General features: G+C 43.0%; 1 protein-coding gene across 2 annotated transcripts; it reads left to right on the top strand.

Annotated features, from left to right (window-relative positions):
• Window positions 1–6,799: 6,799 nt before the first annotated feature.
• On the top strand, window positions 6,800–11,599 carry LOC123112704 (mitochondrial inner membrane protease subunit 2). 2 transcript variants are annotated; one of them, XM_044533772.1, is made up of 4 exons: window positions 6,800–7,135; window positions 7,230–7,390; window positions 7,481–7,646; window positions 11,175–11,599. In XM_044533772.1, the coding sequence occupies exons 2-4, from the start codon at window positions 7,269–7,271 to the stop codon at window positions 11,289–11,291; spliced, it is 405 nt and encodes a 134-aa protein (XP_044389707.1). In that variant the 5' UTR covers window positions 6,800–7,135; window positions 7,230–7,268; the 3' UTR covers window positions 11,292–11,599. The 2 variants fall into 2 exon arrangements, with proteins under 2 accessions (XP_044389707.1, XP_044389706.1); XM_044533771.1 differs by having other exon boundaries at window positions 6,808–7,135; window positions 7,230–7,302.
• Window positions 11,600–11,893: the final 294 nt, after the last annotated feature.

Here is an 11,893-nt window from a genome sequence, read left to right as displayed (position 1 = left end):
GGGATTGGGGGCTACCGGCGGCGGCGGTGGTCAACGGCGGTGAGGCAAACGGCAGCGGTGGCAATGGATTGAGCGGGGCGGCGACATTGGGGTCAGCGGCGACGACGGCTTGCGGGGTGGCGTCGGTGGCGGGGTGCGGCATGGGCGGCTTGCGGCGCGGGCGACAAAGTGCGGCGGTGGCGCTGGCGATGAAATGTGGCGGCGGTGCGGGCGATGTGGAGGAGAGTGGGGCCGGGGGCTCCGGTATTTAAAGGAGTCGGGGGCCTCGGCTTGGAGGAGGGTGCAAGGCGGTGGGAACGGCGTGACCGAGCCGAACTCGGCGACGGCGAGGCGGGCGACGGCCGGACTCCTGGCCGGAGTCAGTCACGGGCGGCTGGGCCGCAGCCGGGCTGAGCTGGGCCGGCCCAGTTCGGCGTAGACTTTTTTTAAAACATTTTTAAGAGAAGAAAAACACGCAAAACTAAAATAAATAAATATCTAAAAATACCAGAAAAATCCACATATTAATATGGCCTTATTAATGACCTAGTGAACATTTTTCTTGGCCTAAATGCCTAAACTAAAAACAAACTTATTAGTACTAATTACTCCACAATAAAAATAAATAAACTTGCAAATAAAATCAAATAAAATATCCCAAAATTCAAATTTCAATTTCCAATATTTCTTTGCTGTTTTTGAAGAAGTCATTTTATCTTCTCTCTTTATTTTATTTATTTGCAAAAATAATTGGAAAAGAATTTTGAATAAACAAATTGATCCAGTTTTCCAAATTTTGATAAATCAAAAATGGACTTTTTGGGAAACCTCCAACTCTCTCAATTTGGTCCTTGAGTTGCTTAAGGTCTCTTGGATCAAAATTCAACTAAAACAAATGAAGCAAATGCATAAATCATGGATGCATATGAATGATCTATAAATAACATCCAAATTGAAAATTAGGATGTTACAGGTACGTGGAGACACTCTCCCCCTCTCATTGCTATGCATCTCCTTGATAGATCTTGCGTGAGCGTAGGAAATATTTTGAAATTGCATGCTACGTTTCCCAACAAAAAAGAGTCAACTAGCATAGGAAGGCAAAACAAGCATAACTTCAAAACTTTAAGTACATAGAGAGGAAACTTAATATTAGTGCAATTCAACAAGCATATATTCCTACCTCATAATAATTTTCAGTAGCATCATGAATGAATTCAATAATATAATCATCACATAAAGCAATCTTTTCATGATCTACAAGCATAGAAATTTTACTACTCTCCACATGAGCATATTCTTCTCATTCGAAATAGTGGGAGCAGACTCAACAAAATAACTATCATGTGAGGCATAATCCAACTGAAAATTAAAATCATGATGATAGGTTTCATGGTTAACATTATTCTTCATAGCATACATGTCGTCACAATAAACATCATAGATAGTAACTTTTTTCTCATAATCAATTGGAACCTCTTTCGAATAGTGGAATCAATACTAAATAAAGTTAAGACCTCTCCAAATTCACTTTCATAAATATCACACTAAGATTCAACACCCTCCAAAATAGTGGGATCATTACTTCCTAAAGTTGACATTCTCCCAAACCCACTTTCGATGATAATCTTATTCATACTCCAAAAGATATTAGTGAAGTTCATGGAGCATTCTACAATTAATATAGATTAACAATTATCCAACTATATATAAGTGAAGCACACAAAGCATTCTATAAAACCATACTCAAAAGATTTAAGTGAAGCACAAAGAGCATTCTATAAGGTCATACTCAAAAGATATAAATGAAGCACATGAAGCATTCTATAAATCAATGAAGGGCTAACTCATAATAGCATGGTTATTAAAGAAAAAGAAAAACACAAAGGACACAAATCATGTGAACAAAACAAAAACCGAGGTATACCGATAATTGTTGAAGAAGAAAGATGGGATGCCAACCGGGGCATCCCCAAGCTTAGATGCTTGAGTATCCTTGAAATATTTACTTGGGGTGCCTTGGGAATCTCCAAACTTGAACTCTTGCCTCTGTTTATTCTTCTCACATTAGTAACTCCTCGTTCTTCGAACACTTCATCCACATAAAACTTAACAAAAACTTTGTGAGATCTGTTAGTATAATAAAGCAAATCACTACCTTTAGGTACTGTTGTAAACTCATTCCAATTTAATATTAGAATTATATCTACTGTATTCCAACTTCATCATGGTTCATACCCCCGATACTACCCATAGATTCATCAAAATAAGTGAACAACACATAGAAAAACAGAATCTGTCAAAAACAGGACAATCTATAGTAATCTGGAAACTTCGTATACTTGTGTAACTCCAAAAATTCTAAAAAAATAGGAAAATCTAAACAAATTGTATAGAAGTATTGTGCAAAAAATTTCAGAAGCATTTGACATTCCAGTAAAAAAATGTAAATTCACGCGCTACAGCCAGAGTTTCTGTTTTTGCACTGCACATAGCAAACAAGCAATCTAGACATCCTAAAACCAAATATTGGCATATTATTTTTATAATATAAAGGATAAATACAAGAGGATAATTATTTTCTAAGAAACTTCCATGAAATTCTACATTGTTTCCATGAGCATGAACACAAGTGTTCAAGGTCGACCCTCACTTCTCCAATGCATAACTTTCCCATCACTTCTCTTCTTGAAAAAAACTTTTTAGGCATAAGAGATAAGTATTTTTTTTAATTTTTTTAATTTTTTTGTTTGTTTCACCCACAGCTAAACATAAACAAAAGGGAAAACAAAACTACTTAGTGAAGAAAGCAAACATGCATACACAAGAATATCAACCCCACGCTATTGCTCCCCGGCAACGGCGCCAGAAAAGAGCTTGATAATCCCCAAGTGCAGGGAATCATCATAGCAATTTCCAAAGATGAAAGTGATAAGTATGGAGTGTCAAACCCACAAGGAGCTAAAGGTAAGATCAATATTCTCTCAAGCCCTATCTGTTACTGATACGACTCTACATACACCGAACGTTTGCTTCCAACTAGAAACGACAAATAAAACTATGTTATGGGTATGAAGAGGATAATTTTGCATGATATTGGAGAGCTAGAATATAAAAGTAGGTGCTGTTGTCATAAAGTTAGAATATATTACTTAAGTATTATAAATAGCGAGTGTGGAGTAATGATGGGTCGGTGTGCGGAATTTCCGATCTCTCTTCTGTTACGTTTTTTTAGGATTTATAAGAGGGGTTGGCGTCGTTTTCACGTCAAGGAGGCCCACGGGGAGTCCATGAGGTAGGAGCACCCTCCCGGGGGTAGGGCGCTGCTACCTCTTGAGCTTGCGTTGGTTTTCCTTTGAAGAGGAAAGGGTGATGCATCAAACTAGCTTAAGTATTTCCCTCAGTTTTGAGAACCAATGTATCAATCCAGTAGGAGACAACGCATAAGTCACCGAATACCAGCACAAACAATCAACAACTTGCACCCAACGCGATAAAGGGGTTGCCAATCCCTTCACGGTCACTTGAAAAAGTGAGATCTGATAGAGATAGATAAACGGCAAAGTAAATATTTTTGGTATTTTTAGTTTATAGAAGTAAAAGATTGCAAATTAGTAGGTCAAAAACTAGTAAGATGTAAAAGAGATTTAATAATATGGAAAGGAGACCCAGGGGCCATAGGTTTCACTAGTGGCTTCTCTCAGGATAGCAAATATTACGGTGGGTGAACAAATTACTGCCGTGCAATTGATAGAAAAGCGCATAGTTATGATGATATCTAGGCAATGATCATGAACATAGGCATCATGTCCGTGTCAAGTAGACCGACTCCTGCCTGCATCTACTACTATTACTCCACACATCGATCACTATCCAGCATTCATCTAGAGTATTAAGTTCATAAAGAACGGAGTAACGCATTAAGTAAGATGACATGATGTAGAGGAATTAACTCAAGCAATATGATGAAAACCCCATCTTTTTATCCTCGATGGCAATAATACAGTACGTGCCTTGCTGCCCCTACTGTCACTAGGAAAGGACACCACAAGATTGAACCCAAAGCTAAGCATTTCTCCTATTGCAAGAAAGATCAATCTAGTAGGCCAAACTAAACCAAAAAATCGAAGAGACTTGCAAAAATATCAAATAATGCATATAAGAATTTAGAGAATAACCAAATAATATCCATAGATAATCTTGATCATAAATGCACAATTCATCGAATCTTGGCAAACACACCACAAAAGAATATTACATCGAATAGATCTCCAAGAACATCAAGGAGAACATGGTATTGAGAATCAAAGAGAGAGAAGAAGCCATCTAGCTACTTTCTATGGACACGTAGGTCTGTGGTAAACTACTCACGCTTCATCGGAGAGGTAATGGTGTTGATGTAGAAGCCCTTCGAGATCAAATCCCCCTCCGACAGGACGCCGAAAAAGGTCCCTAGATGGGATCTCATGGGTACAGAAGGTTGCGGCGGTGGAAAAGTGGTTTCGTGGCTCTCTTGGATGTTTTCAGGGTATAAGAGTATATATAGGCAAAGGAACTAGGTCAGGGGAGCTATGAGGGGCCCATGAGGGTGGGGGGCATGCCCTACCACCTTGGGCGCGCCCTCCTGCCTCGTGGCCGCCTTGTTGCCTCTCCGACTTCATCTCCAAGTCTTCTGGTTTGCTTTTAGTCCAAGAAAGATCATCACGAAGGTTTCATTTCGTTTGGACTCCGTTTGGTATTCCTTTTCTGCAAAACTCTAAAATAGGCAAAAAAACAGAAACTATCACTGGGCCCTTGGTTAATAGGTTAGTCCCAAAAAAGTATAAAATAGCATATAAATGCCTATTAAACATTCAAAAACAGATAATATAATAGCATGAAACAATCAAAAATTATAGATACATTGGAGACGTATCAGGCGCGCCTTCCACACTCGTGGTGGCCTCGGGACTTGCCTCCGGTAGCTTTTCGTTCTAGTATTTTTTATATTTTCCAAAAATATTCCCCGTTGATTTTTAGCGCATTCCGAGAACTTTTATTTCTACACAAAAACAACACCATGGTAGTTCTGCTGAAAACAGAGTCAGTCCGGATTAGTTCTAATCGAACCATACTAAAATCATGTAAAAATACTATAGACATGCTAAGAATACTTCATAAATTATAGATACGTTGGAGACGTATCAGGCCAGCCCACGGGAATGCCGTCTCCCAGGCTGCGGCAACGTCATCCGCCGGTGGCTGGGCTGCGCCACCGCGGGTAAGGCGCTCCTCCTCCTCCGCTTCGCGGCGCTCCTCCTCGGTGTCGCGCTCCAGCTGCTCGAGGTAGTCGCCCTCACGGTGCTCCTCCGTGAGCCTGCGCTGCCGCCATTGCTCCAAGTACATCTGCTCCTGGGTCGGCGTTGCCTCAAACCAGACGGGAGGCACGTTGACCCACTCGCAGACGTACCCGGTCCATGTGTAGCCCTCGGGCTTGACGGGGGTCAACATCGGCTCGGGGGACGACGGGGCCAACTGCAGGACGACACAGTCATCGGCAGCGGAGAGCGCCATGGCCTCCGCCAGCCGCGCCTGACATGTAGGCCAGGTTGAGGCGCTGCTCTAGCATGAACTGCTGCTGCCGGTGTCGCACCTCCTCCGCGTGTGCCCGTGATATGTCTCAAACGTATCTATAATTTTTGATTGTTCCATGCTATTATAATATCAATGGATATTTTATGTACATTATAAGCAACTTAATATCATTTTTTGGGGCTAATCTACTAACTTAGTGCCCTGTGCCAGTTGCTGTTTCTTGATTGTTTTTGACTCTGCAGAAAATTAATACCAAACGATGTCCAAATGCCACGAAACTTTTTGGAGATTTTTTTCTGGCGATAAGAAACCCTAGAAGCTTCGGGAGGCCACCAGAAAATGAAGGAGTGGCCCGCCCTGGTGGGTAGTGGGGCCCATGAGCCTCCATTTGACCTAACTCCGTCTCTATAAATACTCTAAAATCAGAAAACCTACCAGAGAGTCCACGAAATACTTTTTACGCCGTCGCAGGCCTCTATTCTCGAAAAAATGTTTAATTGTGTATTGTTCGTTTCTGCAACACGCATGCGACAACGAGAGGTTTTACTAATACTCCTATAATCTCTTGTGTTCGAGATTGTAAAAGGAACATTATAGGATGTATTAGTATATACTTTCTCCGTAAAAAAAATATAAGAGTATTTAGATCACTACTTTAATAAATATCTAAGTTATAAATTACATACTTCCTTCATTGCAAAGCTATTCATTTTTGAATTAGCTGAGATGACCATTCACATTAGTTAACTCCTAGAAAAAAAGAGGCGGTAAATAAATAAAGCAGGAATGAAAAAGAGAAAGAAAAGACAAGAAAAAAGAGGGGGTTTTGGATACGGAGTTTCTGCTCCCGAGCTCATCTGCATCTGCATTGACGAAAAAAAAATCAAAACAAATATTAGAAAAATCAAAAATTTTAATTTTTTCGTATGGTAGATAATTTGATGCGTGAGGTCAGCTCCAAATTTCAATTCATTTGAACATCTAAGCAGCTCTCGGCAACAAAAACAAAATTGGGATCTGTAAAATAGTTTACTGTTCACGCACTGTTCTGATCCGATTTGTTTTTTTTGACAAAAGCTCAGATGTCCAAATGAATTGAAATTTAAAGCGGACCTCACGCATCAAATTACCTATCACACATTCTTAAAAACAATTACCTACCACAAAAAAAATAGTTTCTTTTTTGAATTTTTGTAGTATTTGTTTTGACTTTTCGGACCGGAAGCAGATGAGCCTGGGCACCGAGTTGGATTTTCGGTTTTTTTCTTTCTGAGTTTCGTTTTTTCCTTAGCGGAATACTAGTAGTCCGTACTCCTCGCCGCTACGACCCTGACCGCGCCGCCGCCGCCGCCGTCGCCTTCTCAACTTTGACGGCGAGCAGCCGCGTCGCAGCGGTCTGAGCCAGGGTACCACCACCAGGGCCGACCTCCGGACATGGCGGCGGGGGCGTGGGCCGCGCTCAGGTCGGTCGTGAAGCCCTGCATCGCCGGCTCCCTCATCGGCCTCACCGTCTCCGACCGCTACTTCTCGGTCGCCGCCGTCCGAGGCGCCTCCATGCACCCTACCTTCGAGGGCATGACAGGTAAGCCCCACCTTTCCCCTCTTCGCCCACGGGCCACGGACACAACCCGCCGGATTCTTTTTCGATTTCTTACCGTCGCTGGCGTCTCCGCCAGGTGAATACGCGTTGGTGGAGCGGCTCTGCCTCGAGCGCTATGACTTCTCCCGCGGCGACGTCGTCACCTTCGTGTAAGCTCGCTCGCCGCCTCCGCCGACGCCCCGGCCGGACTGCTTCCAGAGCGTTCCCTGATGCTTCCAGTGGGTCATGGGTGTGGCGGTGCAGATATAAACCGGATCTTGATTCTTTTTTTTTCTCGAAATGGCGGATCTTGATTCTTGGTGCTGGTGTATGTATGTGTGTATGCAGGACGCCGGTGGACCACGGGAGGAAGGCGATCAAGAGGGTGATTGGGCTGCCCGGCGACTGGATCAGCGTCCCGGAGACGAAGGAGATCCGGAAGATACCGGAGGGCCACTGCTGGCTCGAAGGGGACAATGGCAGCGTCAGCCGGGACTCGAGAACCTACGGCCCTGTAAGACATTCTACTGCTCCTGCCCTTGAATTTACCCATATTTGGTGTCATCTTGCTAGAAATATCTTTTTTGCAAAGATTTTAGTCCTGGAATTTCCCTGGAACGTCACCCACCCACTCGTCGCCGCCAACGATTTAGTCACCCCTGCAGACTTTTCTGTTTTGCGAAGAGTCTCTCGGAAACTTGTTGTTTCAAATAGGATTACCATGAGGCAAAGCCTGAACTATGAAGAATGCATTGGATTAGGGAGAAATAACCAAAGGAGCAAATGTACAAACAAACTGGTTACATGTCCTCTGGAAGATTACTCCTTCCTCCGTTACAAAATATTTGAAGTTCTAGCTTTGTCCTAGGTCTAATTTTCTGAAGTTTGACCAAATTTATAGAAAAACCTACTAATGTCCACAACATCAAATATATATGGTATGAAAATATATTTTATGATGAATGCTGAATCTAATGAAACTAATTTGGTGTTGTAGATGTTGGTATATTTTTTCTGTATACCTGGCCAAACATAAAGAAGTTTGACTTAGGACAAACCTAGAACTTCAAATATTTTGGAACAGAGGGAGTACTGAAGTATGGACTTCCATATCAAAGTGAATATCAAGATGATTTAAGTATGGAGTTGTGATTCTCATCATCGCTGGCCAAGAAAGAGCCCCTTGCCAATGAGTTGCCCCCCTGCTTTCTCCACCGAAGTTCGTCTGGAAAACCCCAAACAATTTCCACGGCTAAACTTTTCTAGAACAGAGTGCACATATGTAAAGTATAGAAGGAGTCCAAGTACAGACACGTGCAAAGATAATTGACAGCAGTTAATTTTTATTACCGTGACTATAAAATACTGGGATATCATCCAGTCATATGTAAAGTGTGAAAAGAGTCCAACGGCAGATAAATACAAATATAGTTAACAAACATGGACCCACCGTGAATATCAAATACTGGTGCATTTTTGCATGCTGCTTGGACAGTTGGCTTGTCCACATCACATGTATTGACGTTTAGACAATTATCCGTGAGTCATCGGCACACTCGTCAGTCGTCAGAGTCAAAGTCATCTCTGGAGACTTTTCTATTTTTCCAAGAGTCTTTGCGAGACTTGGCAGATGCTTTCCTAGTTAAACTTGTCCAGAGGCCAACCAGCAGCTTACCTCATCAATCCCAGCCATGGAGGTTGCCATGTCTGCAGTTGCAGGAGAAATTGTGAGCCGATTCACCTCTTCCCTGCTGAACAAGTACCATTCGAGCCGTCCACGCTTGGAGGGGAAGGCGGTGGAGAGGTTGCAACATCTCCTAATGAGAGTTTGCACCATTGTCGAGGAGGCAGACACGCGATACATCACCAACTTCGGGATGATGATGCAGCTCAAGACGCTTTCAGAGGCCATGTACCGAGGACACAGTGTGCTGGACAACTTGAGGTACCGGGTCCTTCAGGATGATGCAGGCTTTGACAAGGTTAGCAGTAATGCCTTATCTAGTAGCGGCTTGTATCTTGCCAAGCGTTCTCGAACAATAACTTATAAGGCCACGCACCTCGAGTCACATGGTGCCTTGGAAAGCTTAGAAATTGCTGTTGCTAACATGGCAGAATTTGTTGTGCTTCTGGGTGGATGTGAGTGCATGTCTCATAGGCCATATGATGTTTATCTTTACACCCACAACTTCATGTTCGGCCGACATGCTGAAAAGCAAAAGCTCTTGAGCTTGTTGTTGCGGCACAACGACCCTCCTGGTGATCATGCACCGGAAGTTCTTCCGATTATAGGTGCTGCAGTAATTGGGAAGAAGACTTTGGTTGCTCATGTGTGCGGCGACGAAAGGGTTCGCTCACACTTCTCTATTTTGCACTTGAATGGAGACAGCCTTTTGAGAACACTTGACCATGGAAGGACCATGGAAGGGATGATCTTGGTAGTTATTGAGTTTGCTTCTGATGTAGGTGACGGTGACTGGAAAAAAATTCACTCATTTCTCATAAGAATGGGCAGAGGAAGCAAGATCATCATCATAAGCAGACTTAAAAGATTAGCCCGGTTTGGATCTTTGAAACCGATTTTCCTAAATATTCTGTCTTACAATGAGTTGAGGTACTTTTTCAAGACACTGGTATTCGGGAGCATAGACCCCGCAGAACATCCACGGCTAGGACAGATAGCAAATGAATTTGCCAAGGTGTTCCACAACAACAAATGTGTTTGCGGATGTGTTGAGAAGAGACCTTGATGTTCAGTTCTGGTGTTGCATACTGGACAAGGGAATAAGATTCGTCAGAAGAAACTTCTCCATATATGGTTTGCCCCCAACCACACTTATAGAGCAAGGCCACCCGGTGGACATAACAGACCTTGCTTTGCATTCACTTAGCATGACACGTTGTACAATTAATGTTTCAACCAAGGAGGAATCACCAAGTGTGACACTGGGGGAACTTCTAGCAGATCCTAGTGTTAGACCCAAAGAAGATTTCATTGCAACTTCATGGGAGTCAAGAGAGGGCAGGCCTGGCGTAGTGGTGAAGTCCTCCCCACTTGTGCCAAGAGGTCCTGGGTTCGAACCAGCCTCTCTGCATTGCACTTTGTAGGGGTAAGACTATGTTCTTATAATCCGTCCCCAGACCCCACCTTGTGTGGGAGCTTCTATGCACTGGGTCTGTCCTTTTCATGGGAGTCAAGAATACCCCCTCACAATTCATTTTCTCATTTTGTTACAAGTCATGCTCCGGGTACACATGAAGTTAGTGCCATGACAGGGAGGAAGCGACGAGGAGTGCCAATCTAATTTTGTTTGAGAACTCGTGTAACGTAACTTGTTGTATTTCTGATACATAATAAACAGATGTGTTTGCATGGACATAAAGCATTTTATGGAGTGATTAGACACCATTCAACTAAACGTATTAGAGAACCCAATTAAGATAAAATTGTATGTTCCATCAGATCCAGCAACCCCCCTGCACTTCTTATTCTAATAAAACCCAAATATCACTCATTACAGTTCGGGTTTAAACATGGAATCGAGCCAACATGAAGCTGCTCCTGTGCTCTGAGTGTTGCTATCTTGTATTCCTCTGTTTATATCTGCTGCTCTGATCTAGTTCCAGTTTGTATTGTAGTAAATCAAACACATATTGCGTTAGCTCAGTGGAATAAGTGTCTCTAATCCAGCTTAGCAGAGCGGGGCTTATACTTGTCTCGGTGCTATTTTTGTTACTGCTATGGTGCCGTGTCCAATTTGGTTACTGTCACCATTGTAATTGAAGCACAGTCCATCTGCAGTTTGAAATTAGTCTGAATCCAGAATACTGGTTTGTCTTTTAGTATTTTTGGTTTAAAAAGTAGCAGCACACATGCTAGGGTAACTTAGATTTGTGGCTGATGTTAAGTCAGGAGAATGTTTGATGTCTTGGGTTGCACAATTTTGGTGGGAAAACAGAGCACACCTGTGTATTTGATGTCAGCCGTAGTCCTGGCCATGATGAACATGTTTATTATCCTTTTGTTGTCTGCTGCATGCAGGTGCCGCTTGGTCTGGTGCAGGGGAGGGTGACGCACGTGGTGTGGCCGCCCCGCAAGATAGGCCGCGTCGACCAAAGGGTACCGGAAGGAAGGGTCATGGCGCAGTGGAATCTCTAGCCTCCCCATCTTCCTTCCCCGGTTGCTTTGTCCCGCAGTTTTGTTTGTTCTCACAGGAGATTCATCATGTAACAATGTAACATCAGCGGCAGGAGGAGGGCATTTGCTGCTCTGCCGTCGCTCGAGTATAGGCACAACGATAGAGAGTTTCTTCTTTTGTAACCTTTATGGGCTGTAGGAACTCATAATTGTAAGGGGAAGCAGAGCTTTTGGTAGGAGCCTGCTAGGCTAGGTAGCTGTTGCCACTGAATTCGTCTGTGGATCCGGTGTGTTTTCGGTGGTTAAGTTCCGCTTCTGATGAATCACCATTTGCTGTGATGATGTATCATGCGTGGAATGAACATTTCGAATCCACAAACTGATTGATTATCTATTATAATTGTGCTAGTATTTCGTTGTTTGCGAAGACAACAAAGTTTGGTATATTCTAACATGTCATCGCAGATTAAAGATAAATGATCTCAAAAAGTACTTGCTGAAGGCAGCACGAAAAGAAACCCTGATCAGCGGAATCTTATGAACTCTTGCACCAGCAAACTGAATCAGATGTCCTTGGTCGTTTCAGTATGCCCAGAATAACTGCAAGCAGATTTAAGGCAACT

This window comes from Triticum aestivum, chromosome 5B (assembly GCF_018294505.1).
Source record: "Triticum aestivum cultivar Chinese Spring chromosome 5B, IWGSC CS RefSeq v2.1, whole genome shotgun sequence".
In the NCBI taxonomy this organism is placed as follows: domain Eukaryota; kingdom Viridiplantae; phylum Streptophyta; class Magnoliopsida; order Poales; family Poaceae; genus Triticum; species Triticum aestivum.
The sequence above is the reverse complement of the archived record's forward strand: the minus strand, read 5'-3'. Positions and strand labels throughout refer to the sequence as shown.

Coding starts and splice junctions, on each gene's coding strand:
- LOC123112704 (XM_044533771.1), top strand. CDS start 6,988: ATGGCGGCGGGGGCGTGGGCCGCGCTCAGGTCGGTCGTGAAGCCCTGC. Junction 7,303..7,480: donor GGCGACGTCGTCACCTTCGT/GTAAGCTCGCTC, acceptor GTGTGTATGCAG/GACGCCGGTGGACCACGGGA. Junction 7,647..11,174: donor ACTCGAGAACCTACGGCCCT/GTAAGACATTCT, acceptor TGCTGCATGCAG/GTGCCGCTTGGTCTGGTGCA.